Source organism: Mobula hypostoma, chromosome 9 (assembly GCF_963921235.1).
Source record: "Mobula hypostoma chromosome 9, sMobHyp1.1, whole genome shotgun sequence".
In the NCBI taxonomy this organism is placed as follows: domain Eukaryota; kingdom Metazoa; phylum Chordata; class Chondrichthyes; order Myliobatiformes; family Myliobatidae; genus Mobula; species Mobula hypostoma.
In genome coordinates, this window is record NC_086105.1 from 34,910,890 (window position 1) to 34,925,701 (window position 14,812).

The following is a 14,812-nucleotide window of genomic DNA, read 5'->3' on the forward strand; positions in this document are numbered from 1 at the left end:
TGATTACCTGACTGGCAGACCACAGTATGTGTGCTTGAACACTGTGTGTCCGACAGAGTGATCAGTAGCATTGGGGCTCCACAGGGGACTGTCTTGTCTCCCTTTCTCTTCACCATTTACACCTCGGACTTCAACTACTGCACAGAGTCTTGTCATCTTCAGAAGTTTTCTGATGACTCTGCCATAGTTGGATGCATCAGCAAGGGAGGTGAGGCTGAGTACAGGGCTATGGTAGGAAACTTTGTCACATGGTGTGAGCAGAATTATCTGCAGCTTAATGTGAAAAAGACTAAGGAGCTGGTGGGACCTGAGGAGAGCTAAGGTACCGGTGACCCCTGTTTCCATCCAGGGGGTCAGTGTGGACATGGTGAAGGATTACAAATACCTGGGGATACGAGTTGACAATAAACTGGACTGGTCAAAGAACACTGAGGCTGTCTACAAGAAGGGTCAGAGCCGTCTCTATTTCCTGAGGAGAGTGAGGTCCTTTAACATCTGCCAGACGATGCTGAGGATGTTCTACGAGTCTGTGGTGGCCAGTGCAATCATGTTTGCTGTTGTGTGCTGGGGCAGCAGGCTGAGGGTGGCAGACATCAACAGAATCAACAAACGCATTCGTAAGGCCAGTGATGTTGTGGGGATGGAACTGGACTCTCTGATGGTGGTGTCTGAAAAGAGGATGCTGTCCAAGTTACATGCCATCTTGTACAATGTCTCCCATCCACTACATAATGTACTGGTTGGGTACAGGAGTACATTCAGCCAGAGACTCATTCCACCGAGCATCATAGGAGGTCATTCCTGCCTGTGGCCATCAAACTTTACAACTCCTCCCTTGGAGGGTCAGACACCCTGTGCCAATAGGCTGATCCTGGACTTATTTCCTGGCATAAATTACATATTACTATTTAACTATTTATGGTTTTATTACTATTTAATTATTTATGGTGCAACTGTAACAGAAACCTATTTTCCCCGGGATCAATAAAGTATGACTATGACTATGATTTGTACTTTTTCCTGATGGCAGCAATAAGACAGCATGTCCTGGATGGTGGGGGTCCCTGATGCTGGATGCTGCTTTCCTGCAACGTTTCATGTAGATGTGCTCAGTGATGGAGAGGGCTTTACCTGTGATGGACTGGGCCGTATCCACTACATTCTGTCTGATTTTCCTTTCAAGGGCATAGGTGTTTCCATACCAGGCTGTGATGCAGCAAGTGAATATACTTCCACTAATAGATACAGAGCATAAGGTACTGTATTTCCTTGTAACACACAGCACTTACTTCCCTGCTGCTCTAGTGCAAATATACAAACAGCAAACCTGAAAAGGGAAGATTTTTTTGAAACTTGTTATCTTGCCTCTGCAATTGATTGGATCCTAAAACACACAACCTTAAGTTATTTATGTCTTCAATTCATTCCCAAAACACAAACCATATACGGAAACTGTAACATTAAATGTGATGTGTCATAAAGCAACTTCACAATATTCCTATCACAACCTTGCTATGTAATGCTTATTTGTTTCCATATATTACTGAAGTGAACATAGTACAAATACTATTGTCTTTAAGATGGAAACTTCCAAACTCTCAATTCATCCTCTATATGACAGAGAACAGATTTTTAAATCAGGACTTTAAACTGGCAATTAGTCAGGTACTGCATTATTAACATTCACCCAACTGTAAAGTCTGCTCAGCTTATATTAATTGAGAGGTCAGTTGGTTTCATGGTTGAACAGACTTAATAGTACCTGTTCATGCCACACTTTTCAATGTTACATACAGTTTGCTGCCCTTACCTCAGATGTGCACATCTAACTAATGTGCAACAGCAACCTACAAAGTGTGCTTGATTTGTACCACGTCAATCATCCTACTCATTGCTTCCCTACCACTGACCTACACTCCACCTACAAAATATACTGAAGTCACCTGCCTAAGCTACTCTGACAGCATCTCTCAAACTCAACCTTCATCATCAAGAACAAATGTAGTTGATGCAATGGGAACACCAACATGTGCAGGACCCCTTCCAAATGCACACCATCCTCATCAGGATACAGTTTCAGAGACCTTTCATTATCATGGAGTCCAAACCCTGGCACTTACTCCTCAACAGCATTACTGCAGTATATTCACAAGAAGGACAGTAGCAGTTAAAGGCAGCAGCTCAGAGCGATTTAGAAATGGGAAATAAATGTGGGCTTTGCAGTAACGCACAAATCTCTGAAAACTAGTAACTCAAACTGATGAACAACTTCTAAGAAGTTGCCAGAATATTAGATAAGTTAACGAATTTAAAGAAATCAGAAAAACCATATTCAACTATGTCCATAATCAAAACTACCCAACTAAATAGAAATGAATAGAAAAATAAGTATCATAAGATTACAGAATTAATAGGTTTGGAAGCTTTTAGTCAAATTGATTTACCTGGCTGTGTAAATGGAAACTCAATGGTCTCATTAATGAAGGATAGAAAATTGTTGTGATGGAAGTTCTAGGGAGCACAAACTTGTCATGGATTCCACCAGCAAAATAGTTCCTTAGTTATTCAAAAACTACCGCTATATATAAAAATGCAATTTGTGCAAAATATTATTTGTATTACTTAAAGGAGAGACAACTGATGTGAGTGACCAACAGGGCTTCAATGCTTTGTCTATCCACGAATTTCTCATTTTTCAGTCATTTCCAATCACATCTTTAAGATGACCTCCGAAATAGAGTAACCATGATGTTGTAAAGATAGTTAATGCAGTCTATTAAACAGAAGAATTCTGACCAACCATAAACATACTTGCATACAAGCTCTTAAGGTACAAAGATTATGAAATGGAAGAAATGGAAAAGGCAAGATCTGAAATATCCAACTTCTTTTAAAAAATAAAAGCATGGAATTATCAAATAGGCAAATAGAGGTGTCCTGATCGAATTGGACTACATTGACAGAAAATAAATTGCTCAAACATGTAACATACAGGAATTACATCAGTTTCTTTTATACTATAAGAAATGGGTAGTCCAAAATCAGTTTAACAGTTCAATGTTGATTGCCTGAGTGAAGATGTATCAAAACATCCTTCAAAAAGGTGGTGAGTTAATGACAACTTCTGGGATTCTGCCATTTTTAACCATTTGTGTGTACATTCCAGAAACAGCCATCAGTCATCCTTTATTTTAAATGGTGTTTCTGACAGCTTCATTGTTATTTCCATCATAAATAAATGATTTTGTTTGCTACAGTCTATCAATATTTAGTGTTTTAACCCTAAATTCCCAAATATGAATATCTGATGATTTCAACAGCTTTGTACATCTAAGCTTTCTATCAAAATCAGAATATATAAAGAGAGAAAATATATATAGAGAGCTGAGTCCTTAGCTTTATTTAATAAGTACAAAATTACACAACTTTTATAAAAGACTACTAACACATTAAGTAAGATTTCAAGTTTCAGACAATCTCTTCTGCGCCCTCTCCAAGTACCCACTTTAAATAATGACTCGAAGTGTTACATCCAAAGGAATCATGGAAAATGGAGAGGAAATGCGAACAGCCATGGCTTATTGAGCAGCAGAGTTGTTCTAAAAGGCCAAAGAGCCTAAACTCCTGCTCCTATTTTGTATATTTCTAAGGATTGCAGACTGCAGTAACTTGAGAAAATGGGCCAATTCTGAAAGCATATTAGAGATTTAGTAGAGATGATTCAATTATTGATTCTGCTAAAGTAAACAGGATAAATGGTTAGCAATGATAAAAGAACTTGGTTACCAGATGCCAGAGATTTGAGGTAACTGACAAAAGGAACCAAGGGTAAACCTAACACTTATAGGCAATAAGTCTAGATCTAGAATGCACTGTCTGGAGAAAGCAGATTTATTTTTGCATTTTAAAAGATGGATTAAACAAACACTTGTAAACAAAGGAATTTGCAGGGTTATGGTATTAATTAATCATTTTTTCAAAGAACTGGCACAGTCATGATCAGTTTCATAGTCGCCACCTTTACTGCACCTTTATGTCTTTCATCACTGGCAAAAAAAACACTGTAAAGTAAAATCATATCAACCTTTTAATGGGGTGACCAGAATTGTACACAGCACCCTTGTGGCATAAGTGGTACTAAACAACAAATGCACAAAATGCTGGAGGAACTCAGCAGGTCAGGCAGCATCTATGGAAAAGAGTAAACAGAGGACATTTCGGGCCAAGATCCTTATTCAGGACCATGTATTTTATACTGGTCTATAAATACAAAAGAGATGTCACATCTGCACTTATCAGAAACTGCTTATTGGATTTCTGAGCACCAACACAGTGCATTGCAGAGCATACTCAACTTGCACTATAAACTTCTGTAGCTATGCAGTAATCACTTTAAATTTGCTCAGAAAACAGCACTAATAAGGACTACACTGTATCTAGCTAATGGACCCTATTATGAACTGTTTGGAATGGAGGACTTGCAGATACAACTCAACCACATGTACTGCCAGCTATAAAAGCGCTTGCCAAAGGCGATTAGAAATAATTTGCAATAAAATGCAGCATGTTAAATAATAATGGAAATAGCCATAATTTTTAAATAAAGTTCTGATATAAATGGAGTACATTTGTTCATATTCTATGACAAAAAAATATGAAAAGTACTGTTATGTCCAACATAAAAATTGAGAGTCTGCAATTCTCATTCTTTAGCAGAATCTGGAAAAGATCTCAACATATTCAAAACATAGTGCTTGCAGAAACTTGCATTCAAAGTTGATGCATCTATTGCCTGAAACTTTTTTAATAATCTAAACTAAGCTAATACTGGCAGTAATAAATAAAAGCTGAAAAAATCCAATTAAATTCCCAAAACAATCTGGCCCTTTTTAAAAAAAAGCATTACCTTCCTGCCCTTATAATTTACAGCTTAGCTAATAAAATATTGATTGCCTTTCTGCCTTTTTTTCTCTGAGAACACTGAGGACTTCTGTAACTCTGCATATGATGAAAACCTATCAGATAGGTTCCATATGAATTACTGATAATTCATTTGCTTCCATAATGCAAAATACATGATCTCACATATTTGTGCTTTGATTTCCACTGCCACCTTTCCAACATATTTATACCTACCTTACTGAAAACATTATCATTTCATCCTTGTTATATGGTCAAAACTGCCTAACACTCTGAGAAAGCCTTCATTTTAAGGTTATGAACCATCCCAAAGGTAGTAGCTCCCTTTCTTTCCTGGAAATATCAGTAACTTCTGGTAGCATAAGATCATCAGGCTTTCATATTTCACAATGCATTATATTTAAACTGGCAGCAGAATGGCAATGAATGAATGCAAGAGGGAGAATGGCATACTACAGCAGAAAGCAGGGCTGTAAAACATCAAAACAAATTAACAGCCTCGAAAAATAAAGTATAAATCTCTTAGGCACTACTGTGTGTAACCTTTTAAATTACTCGATGCTGCAATCTTTATCAGAGGAAGGAAAGGGAGAAAGTGTTTTCAGTTCCAAACAATGTAGGTAAGTAATGGGAAGAACAAAGGAAATGACCTGATAGGGTGAAAACAAATGCGTAAATGAGCTAAAGTGGCATTGGAAAGCAGATGTGTCTAATGTAGTATTAAGGAAGCATGTGTCCAGAGTGTTGCCCAAAGTTGGAGAATTCAGTTTCGAGTCCTGAATGCTGCAATGTGCACAAACAGAAGGTGTGGTGTTGCTCTACAAGCGTGCATTGAACTCCAGTGCAGGTGGACACAATACTGATCAGATAGAGATTTAAAGTGGCAGGCATCTGGAAATGATAAGTGTTTTCTGCAAGCTGAATGCAAATGTGACTTCCCAATCTAGAGACAGCATTAACCTAAAAGCTATTTTCTTTGATCTATCTTTTCTTTTCCTACCTTCAGTGCATCTGAAAGCTAATTTGTTTTCTTATCCAGTTCCGACAACAGTTCTTAACCAGAAGTGTTAAATCAGAATCACATTCCACAGATATAGTTTGAATGTTTCCAGCATTTTCTGTTTTAATTGGAACAAGAATGAAAATGAGGTTAGGTAGTGGAAAGCCATAGTTAGCAGATAGTTAGCGCAGGGAAGTGTAAAACAGAAAAGGGGACATCAGAAGAGTTACAGGAAAAAAATTCAGAAGATTATAGATTACTACATTTGATTCGAAAGAATATCGCACCATTCCATATTGTGGATCATGAGATATTACATTTATGATAGTTACAAGGGCAATCTGAGTGTTAGCAGTATTACTCTCAACTGTTGTCATAGCTTCATTGAGCTGCTTTTAGTTGCTGTTGGAATCAAAGCTAGTTCATCCTTGATTTCCCCCACAAACCCTTTGCCAACATTTAATTTTCCCCTTTCCCCAGTTTCCACATTTTTAAATCAATGGCACTTACAATATTATTGTAAACTTCTATTAACATATAGCCACAAACAAATACACTCAACCCTAGAGATCAAAACTTCAGGAGGTCATATTTTTAGCTGTCATGGGGTTATCATATGATTCAACCTTCAGGATTACCTTCAACAACAGATGGCAACACTGAAAGGTGGATTCAATAAAGCATAAGTTTGGTGCAAGATTGCAAACAAAAAAATCTGCACATGCTGGAAATCCAAAGCAACACAATCCAGCAGGCCAAGCAATGTCTAAACATCTAAGGAAAAGAATAAATAGTCAACGTTTCGGGCTGAGATCCTTCTTCAAGACTGGAAAGGAAAGGAAGAAGTCAGAATAAGAAGGTGGGGGGACAGGAGGAAGTAGTACAAGGTGGCAGGTGATAGGTGAAACCAGGAGAGGGGGAGGGGGTAAAGAGCAAAGAGTTGGGAAGTTGATTGGCAAAAAAGATAGAGGGCGGGAGAATGGGGTGTCTAATAGGAAAGGACAGATGACCATGGAAGAAAGAGAGGGAGGAGAACCAGAGGGCGATGTGGGCAGGTAAAGAGATAAGGTGAGAGAGAGAAAGGGGGAAACAGGAATGGGAAATGGTGAAGGAGCTGGGGGAGGGGGGCAATTACCAGAAGTTTGAGCAATCAATATTCATGCCATTATGTTGGAGGCTACCCAGAAAGAATACAAGGTTCTTCTGGTTAGCTACCGACCTGATGGCATGAATAATGATTTCTCGAACTTACAGTAATAGCCCCTCCCCCTCTCCACCAGTCCCCATTTCTATTTCCCTCTCACCTCATCTCTTTACCTGTCCATCACCTCTCTCTGGTGCTCTTCCCTTTCTTCCATGGCCTTCTGTCCCATTCTATTAGACTCCCCATTCTCCAGACCTTTATCTCTTTCACCAATCAATCCCAGCTTTTTACTTCACCCCTCCCCTGGTTTCATGTATCACCTACTGCATTTTATTTCTTCCCCCCACCTTCTTACTCTGACTTACCTGATGAAGGATCCCAGCCTCAAACTTCGACTGCTTACTCTTTTCCATAGATGCTGCCTGGCCTGCTGAGTTCCTCCAGCACTTTGTGTATGTTGCTTGGATTTCCACCACCTACAGACTTTCTCTTGTTTGTGATCAGAATATAAGGTGTAGCTGCTCCAACCTGAGTATGGCCTCATCATGGCAGCAGACGAAGCCATGGACTGACACAACGGAATGAGAATGAGAAGTAGAATTGAAATAGGAGAACCCACTTTTTCTGGCAGATGGAGCAGAGGCCAAAAAGTTCTATTCAAAAGGTTCAAAAGAACATCTAAACAAGCCTGATGCATTTTGGAAATAAGTCCTGTGGACTGATGAAGTTAAAACAGAACATTTTGGCTGCAATGAGCAAAGGTATGTTTGGAGTAAAAACAGTGCAGAATTTCATGAAAAGAACCCCTCTCCAACTGCTGGATCGATCATGCTTTGGGCTTATGTTGCAGCCAGTGGCATGGGAAACATCTACTGGTAGAGGGAAGAATTAATTCAATTAAATACCAGCAAATTCTGGAAGCAAACATCACACCATCTGTAAAAAAAAAGCCGAAGATGAAAAGAGGATGGCTTCTACAACAGGATAATGAACCTAAACACACCTCAAAATCCACAGTGGGCAATCTCAAGAGGTGCAAGCTGAAGGTTTTGCCATGGCCCTCACAGTCCCCTCACCTAAACATCATTGAGAATCTGTGGATAGACCTCAAAACAGCAGTGCATGCAAGACGGCCCAAGAATCTCACAGTACTAGAAGCCTTTTGCAAGGAAGAATGGGTGAAAATCCCCCAAACAAGAATTGAAAGACTCTTAGCTGGCTACATTTGCAAACTGTGATACTTGCCAAAGGGGGTGTTACTAAGTACGGCCATGCAGGGTGCCCAAACTTCTGCTTCGGGCCCTTTCCCTTTTTGTTATTTTGAAAGTGTAAAAGATGGAAATAAAAGTTTTCTTGCTTAAAATATTAAAGAAATGTGCCTTCTTTAACTTTATGTCTTTTGGAAATCAGTTCATCTTTTACTCGCTTAGCTATTGACAGTAACAGAAATTTTGACCGGGGTGCCCAAACTTTTGCATGCCCTGTATAGTCTTTCTAAAACCTATCCTGCCATGCAGCATCCTCCCTGAACTCTCCAATCAGAAATCGGATTCAGAAACCCACTAAAGCCTGTGGGCACTGCTAAAGGTCCTCTCTCAGTCTCTGCTGTATGTTGCACTTTGATGGCAAGAGGGAGGAAGGAGAGTTGACTGAAGAGTGTATAGTTGAAACTGTGTATAATACGCACACACACACAAAATGCTGGAGGAACTCAGCAAGCTAGGCAGATCTATGGAAAAGAGTATAACATTGACTGTACTCTTTTCCATAGATGCTGCCTGGCCTGCAGAGTTCCTCCAGCATTTTGTGTGTGTTGCTTGGATTTCCAGCATCTGCAGATTTTCTCATTTGTGACATATGATTAAAAACAATCAGAATCAGATTTATTATCACTGGCATGTAATGTGAAATCTGTTAACAAGTGCTCAAGATCAACATTGAGCAAGAGTGAGTGAAAGAAAGGAAGACTGAAAGAGAAAGTGAACGAGTAAATCAATACAAATGCTTCTGAATGGCATGTGAATATTAGTTAAGAGGTCATTAAGCCTCTCACTAACTAGAATCATTATCGAAGGAACCACACTGTGATAACCTCACCAGCCACCTTCTGCCACTGTGTCCTCATTTTGCTCCCATAGTTTCTTGGGCACTTACATAAACAAGAACCTTCTGCTGCAGTCCACTTCTTTGACCAAGCTATTGAAGATAGGATCTTTAAAACATGGTATCTACATAGTTGACACAAAATTACACAGTACCTCTAACAACGAGATAAGAATATGGGTTTAGACCAGAAAACAATGTCAAAATAGAGGACAAAGAATTGACGGGAGATGCAGTGGGGAGGAAGAAAGCCAACTCTTCTTGGTACTGTGCAGACATGTCACTGACATATGTACGCAGTCTATCGTGTACACATGCTACTAAATCAACAAGATAATGAGTCATATTCCCAAAAAAAATATGAACGTCTACTTCCCTCTTTCTACTACCATAGCTGATATTCAGGCAGGTATCCCAGGAAAGGATGAAAATCAATAGCATAATTATATACTAACATCAGACTTAGGAAAGTTTTTACATAAAAAATAATTGACTGTGACCATGATCCCACAGTAAACTAATTGGGAAAACAACTAACAAGAGATCATAAAGCTTTCCTAAGAATATAAAGACTTGCAACAATATACACCCTAAAAAGAACAGAAGGTATACAAAACAAACACAATTCCACAAGAGAATAGCATCAATAGTAATTAGATGGAAGCCAACCTTAAGATGGCTACCCCTTTCACCTTAGCAATGACATAAATAGTTATATGTGCTCTTTACCCAATACTCCACAGATAATATGATGTCTGATTTGCTGGAGACTATTGCTGTGATAAAACAGATCTTTGCATGAACAACACAACATACTATTAACCAATAAAATGCACCTCTTAACAATCAGTTTGAAATGGCATTTCTCATAGTAACTAGTATAATCTTAACTGTTAGAATTACTTCCTTAAAGCATGCAACTAGAAAGGTGGATTGGCTAGATAGGCTTCAACTGATGTTCAAGCCTCCTGAAATGACTAGTAGCTGCACACAGAGAAAATATTACATTTTTCACCTTTGAAACACTTGAATCTAAGAGAAAGCTGAATGCTTAGAATTCTTGCATAAATGGCCCTAGAAGAAAGTATGGATTCCCACATTCAATTTCATTTCATTGAATCTATGGGTAATTAAGTTTCTAAGATACAAAATGACACTGACACAAAATGAAGTATTCTAATATAAACGTACCTTATGTAGCTGTTCTTCTAATTTCATACATTCCTCCTTCTTCTGTTCAAGAGCCATCTCCAGTGTTTTTAGCTTGGAATCCTTCTTCAATCCAGATGATGCCAAAGATGATGCATGTTCTTTAAGTTCCAGCAACAACGCCTGCAGTATTAAATACTTAGAACTTTAATTAACATGAAATTCTTTGAAGCTTTCAGTAATGTGCTGTTGTAGTATTTCCTCTATTTCGCCGGCTGGTGGCGCAGTGACATCTGTGCCGGACTCCGGAGCGAATCCAGTTGGGCCACTCCTGGGCACACTTTCCATGCGTGCCGGGTTGAGTGTCGAACTTGCAACTCAGCCTCGTAAAAAAAAACTGCGCTGTGAGAAGGATGTGGGGGACCACTCACAGAATTTTTCCTCTAAAACAACCACTTGAAAAGTAGTTGCCGAGGCTCTGGCAGAGAGTATGGCACACACAAAAAAAAGTATTTCTTCATTCAGATTTCCTAACTTTCTCACTCTCCTTAATTTCTGTTTGAATTTACCATTGTACTCATTTATACTGCAATTTAAAGGATGACTTTGCCTTTGCTGCTACGCTCATCCATCAGATCACAACCACACAATAGCTATTAATGGCTTCACTTCACAGATAATTCTGAAGATCCTCAATCTCTCCTGAGCCTGCACACCCCTTTGTTGTTCATGTGGTTCCCTTTGACAACATCAGATACTAACATGGGTTAAGTTCTCACATGTGCATTGTTGACCCTTAACACAAACTTCCTTCTCAATATTTTTAGTTGCATCATGGGGGTTCATATTTTAGTTTAATTTTGGAAGTAGGGAATCAAAGCTACTGTAATGGACTACCAGCACAAATTCAGTACTAATGTTCCCATCCTAAACTGAGCCTTGTGTTCATAACTTAGGATCCATAATTCCAAGATGGGCTTGAATCTTTTCTACATGAAGTCTGCTACTTCAGTCCACATAACAGATATGACAGAGATACCCTGGATCGTCTTTTTAACCATGTCTGATTCAACTATTTTGGTGCTTACAGTGGCCCTCCAATATTCATTTTCTTTCATTGCCACATCTCTTAACTTCTATCCTCTTTGAAAGCAAAAGCTGTTCGACTGAAATGTTTTGCAAGTACTCCAATCTGCCATAAAATCATACTAATGTTATTGAGGGCAGGCACTGGTGCATTTATATAGTGTTATGAAGTTTTTAGAAATATGTTGATCTGAGCAGGTAGGAGATACATTTTTTTGGCATGCAAATATGTTCCTTACTTTTTCCCAATAAATTCTACTGGAAGATACTGAACTCTACAGTAAAACAAATATGAGGGGATTCACATTAAATCCAACAAGGCAATAATATAATTAGGGTAAATGAGTCAAAACTAGACAGTGTACTGTGCCAGATTTTGAACAAACAAAATCAGGTACCAATTTGTCAGGCACATGGAGCTGAGAATGAGAAGGCATCCATTTGAACAGAAAATTTTAACACTACAGAACATTTGAAATTCCAATTGACTATATGGAACATTTGCATTATAAATAAGAACTGATTCATTTTGGTAAATTAGTCTTATGACTGAAGTAACTATTGTAATTTGTTCCAACTTTGTATACAAGAAATCTAAATGTCTCAAATCATTCCATAATACATATTATTTTATATGTATTAGTCTGAAAGAATAGCTCGGATTTGATAAAAACTTTCTAAATTACATCAAGTAGTCTTAAAAACTATATTTCTTGCCTCTTTTTCTGAGAGATCTCGTTGGTGGTTGGTGAACTTTTCTTTAATTTCTTTTAACTCCTTCTTGTAACCATCAATTTCGTCTTGCTTTTCTCTTTCATCTCTTTCTCTTTGGTCTTTAAGCCGCTCAATTATTCTCTCCTTCAACAAAATAATCAAAATGAAAGAAAATTATGTTAACTCATGGTGATTAATAAGGCAGAGTTAATAAGTGATTATTTTGCTGTGTTCACATTTTTTAAGAACGCAATCAAGAACTAATCTAAAAATCATAGGAACTTCACCCTTCAAAATCTGGATGATCTAGAACTCAACTTCATTAGTGTGGCCTTTCCTGATATCCCTTATTACATACCAATGCACTAAAATGGACAGTTTTGGTTCTGATTGCACTCTTGTAAATGTTGTTTAAAGTTTGATTATTTTTTCTTGTGGATACTATTATACAATGTTATCTGCCTATGATGCTGCTGCAATTAAGTTTTTCAGTGAAATCCTGCGCATAGAATGTTCTAGGCATATGACAATAAATTCAGCTTTAACTTTGTCAGCACCAGCATTGCTAATATTAAAGATGCGTTTTTGTCAAAAATATGATCCCCATATTACTAATAATAATTCTCATATTTTATCAAACAGAACTGATTCAGACACACACAGCTCACCTTCTCTCCAAGAGCTTCCTCTAGGGTAGTTAGGGCAGTATCTGTATTTGTGGTGTCAGCCTGCAATGATTTTACACGCTCTTTTAAACTATTCATTTGCCTTTCTTTATCCCTGAGTTGTTCCTGCAAATTCTCAATCTGCAAGCAAATAAAAACACAGATTAAACAGGGAAGGAGAATGGCCAAGATATTTCATGAATTTCAGTGAAAGCTATATTTCACCATTCAACAACCCAAACTGTCCTTCCCAGCTGAAGTACCGCCAATTTAAAATATAGCATTCAACTGTTACAACATGGTCTCAGTTACACTGGAAAAGTCAAATGTTAACCACAGATTGGTAGAATGCTTTGCGAACACCTCCATTCAATGTGTAAGTTACCTTGAGCCTTCCAGCAACCCACCATTTTAATTCTCCACCCCACTTCTACTCTGACATCTATGATTTGCCTCCAAATCTATTCCAAAGTACAGAAACAGCACCTCATCTCTGGTCCAAGTATACGGAGCCCTCAGGACTCTGAATTCAAATTCAGATTACTAGCCTATCCTGTTTACAAGCTGGCCAGTTCAAATGTAAAAAACAACCACCTGCAACAAACTTATTTAGGTGAGAGATTGAGTCGCTTGGGACTAAACCCACTGGAATTCCGAAGAATGAAAGGGGATCTTACAGAAACTACATTTTGAAAGGGATAGTTAAGGGGTAGGAAAATTGTTTCCATTATGAACTACAGGACATAGTTCAACATCCTGGAGAGTAAATTTAACACATATGAAGAGGAACTGCTTTTCCCAGGGAAGGGTGACTCTTTGCCTAGGGGAACAGTAGAGGCTACTTCATTAAATATTTTTAAGACACAGTAAGATAGATTTTTTGAATAATAGGGGGATTAAGGGTTATGGGGAAAAGGCAGGTAGATGGAGTTGAGACCTTGGCCCGATCAGCCATGATCTTAATGAACAGCAGAACTGGTTCTATAGGCCAGATGACTTACACTTGCTTCTATTTCATGTTCCATGTTATTAACACTCTCCGCAGATGCTACCTGACCTAATGAGTGTTTTTTTTTCCTTTAACTTCAGTTTTTCAACTTTTCTTTTTACTTTATATCTCCAGCAACAGTTGGTCTACATCTGAGTTCCAGAATTTTGTGTGGTTCCTCCTGTCCCTGACTGAGTTCTGCTAAATTCGTCTCTATTTACACTCTCCCTGATGAATCAACTATGATCAATATTTGCATCACCTGGATTGTCCTGGTCTCTATTCTGACATTGACATACAATGGGCGAAAGGGATCCATTGGCCGGGGTCGACCACGGATGTTGTGCCCTGGCTGTCTATGCGCTACACAAGCCAGTATGATATGGAGGACACGTTGTTTCCCACAAGCTAGCACCCCCTCTCCACACATCTGATGAACCCAAAGGAACAGCAGAGCCCCATCTGTCCAGACTACTACAGATCCACAATCCCTTATCTGAAATCCTTGGGGCCAGTTGCATTACAGAATTCAGAATCCCTCCTTATTGGTTCCGGGAACACATATGCTCAAGTCCCTTAATTAACCTGTCTCACTGCAGCGCACTTTAGGACCCAGCGGAACTCCGAACCTACGCACATCCTCTCGTATACTTTAAATCATCTCTAGATTACTTATAATACCGATACAATGTAAATGCTATGTAATTAGCTGTTATACTGTATTGTTTACGGAATAATGACAAAAAAAATTCAATAAAACATAAAAATATACAGCTTCAAACAAACTGAATCAAACACATGGTAAGTGACTTATTGGAATAAATGTAGAACGTCACTGTCACTATAAAACTTCAGTAACTTGTCTTTCTGTTTCTTTAAATCATATACAGTGGTAGTTCTGACACCATATTCTTCAGTCAGACGCCGCACAGACACACCATGATCAAGCTTCTGCAATAACTCCACTTTCTGCGTTATTGATAATGATAAATGCTTCCTTCTCTTTTTCTCATTGTTACCCATAGGGGTATCTGCAGCTCTTT

The 14,812-nt window shown here is 38.5% G+C and overlaps 1 protein-coding gene across 4 annotated transcripts in view; it reads right to left on the reverse strand.

Moving 5' to 3' along the window:
- The window catches only part of LOC134351632 (ELKS/Rab6-interacting/CAST family member 1-like), a 784,451-nt gene that overhangs the window by 647,789 nt on the left and 121,850 nt on the right, over window positions 1-14,812 (reverse strand). For all 4 annotated transcript variants that reach the window (XM_063058045.1, XM_063058044.1, XM_063058043.1 and 1 more), the window contains 3 exons: window positions 12,785-12,922; window positions 12,120-12,260; window positions 10,359-10,499 (listed from right to left, as the gene is read on the reverse strand). In XM_063058045.1, the coding sequence (XP_062914115.1) occupies window positions 10,359-10,499; window positions 12,120-12,260; window positions 12,785-12,922 (420 nt within the window). The remainder of the gene's footprint in view (window positions 1-10,358; window positions 10,500-12,119; window positions 12,261-12,784; window positions 12,923-14,812) is intronic.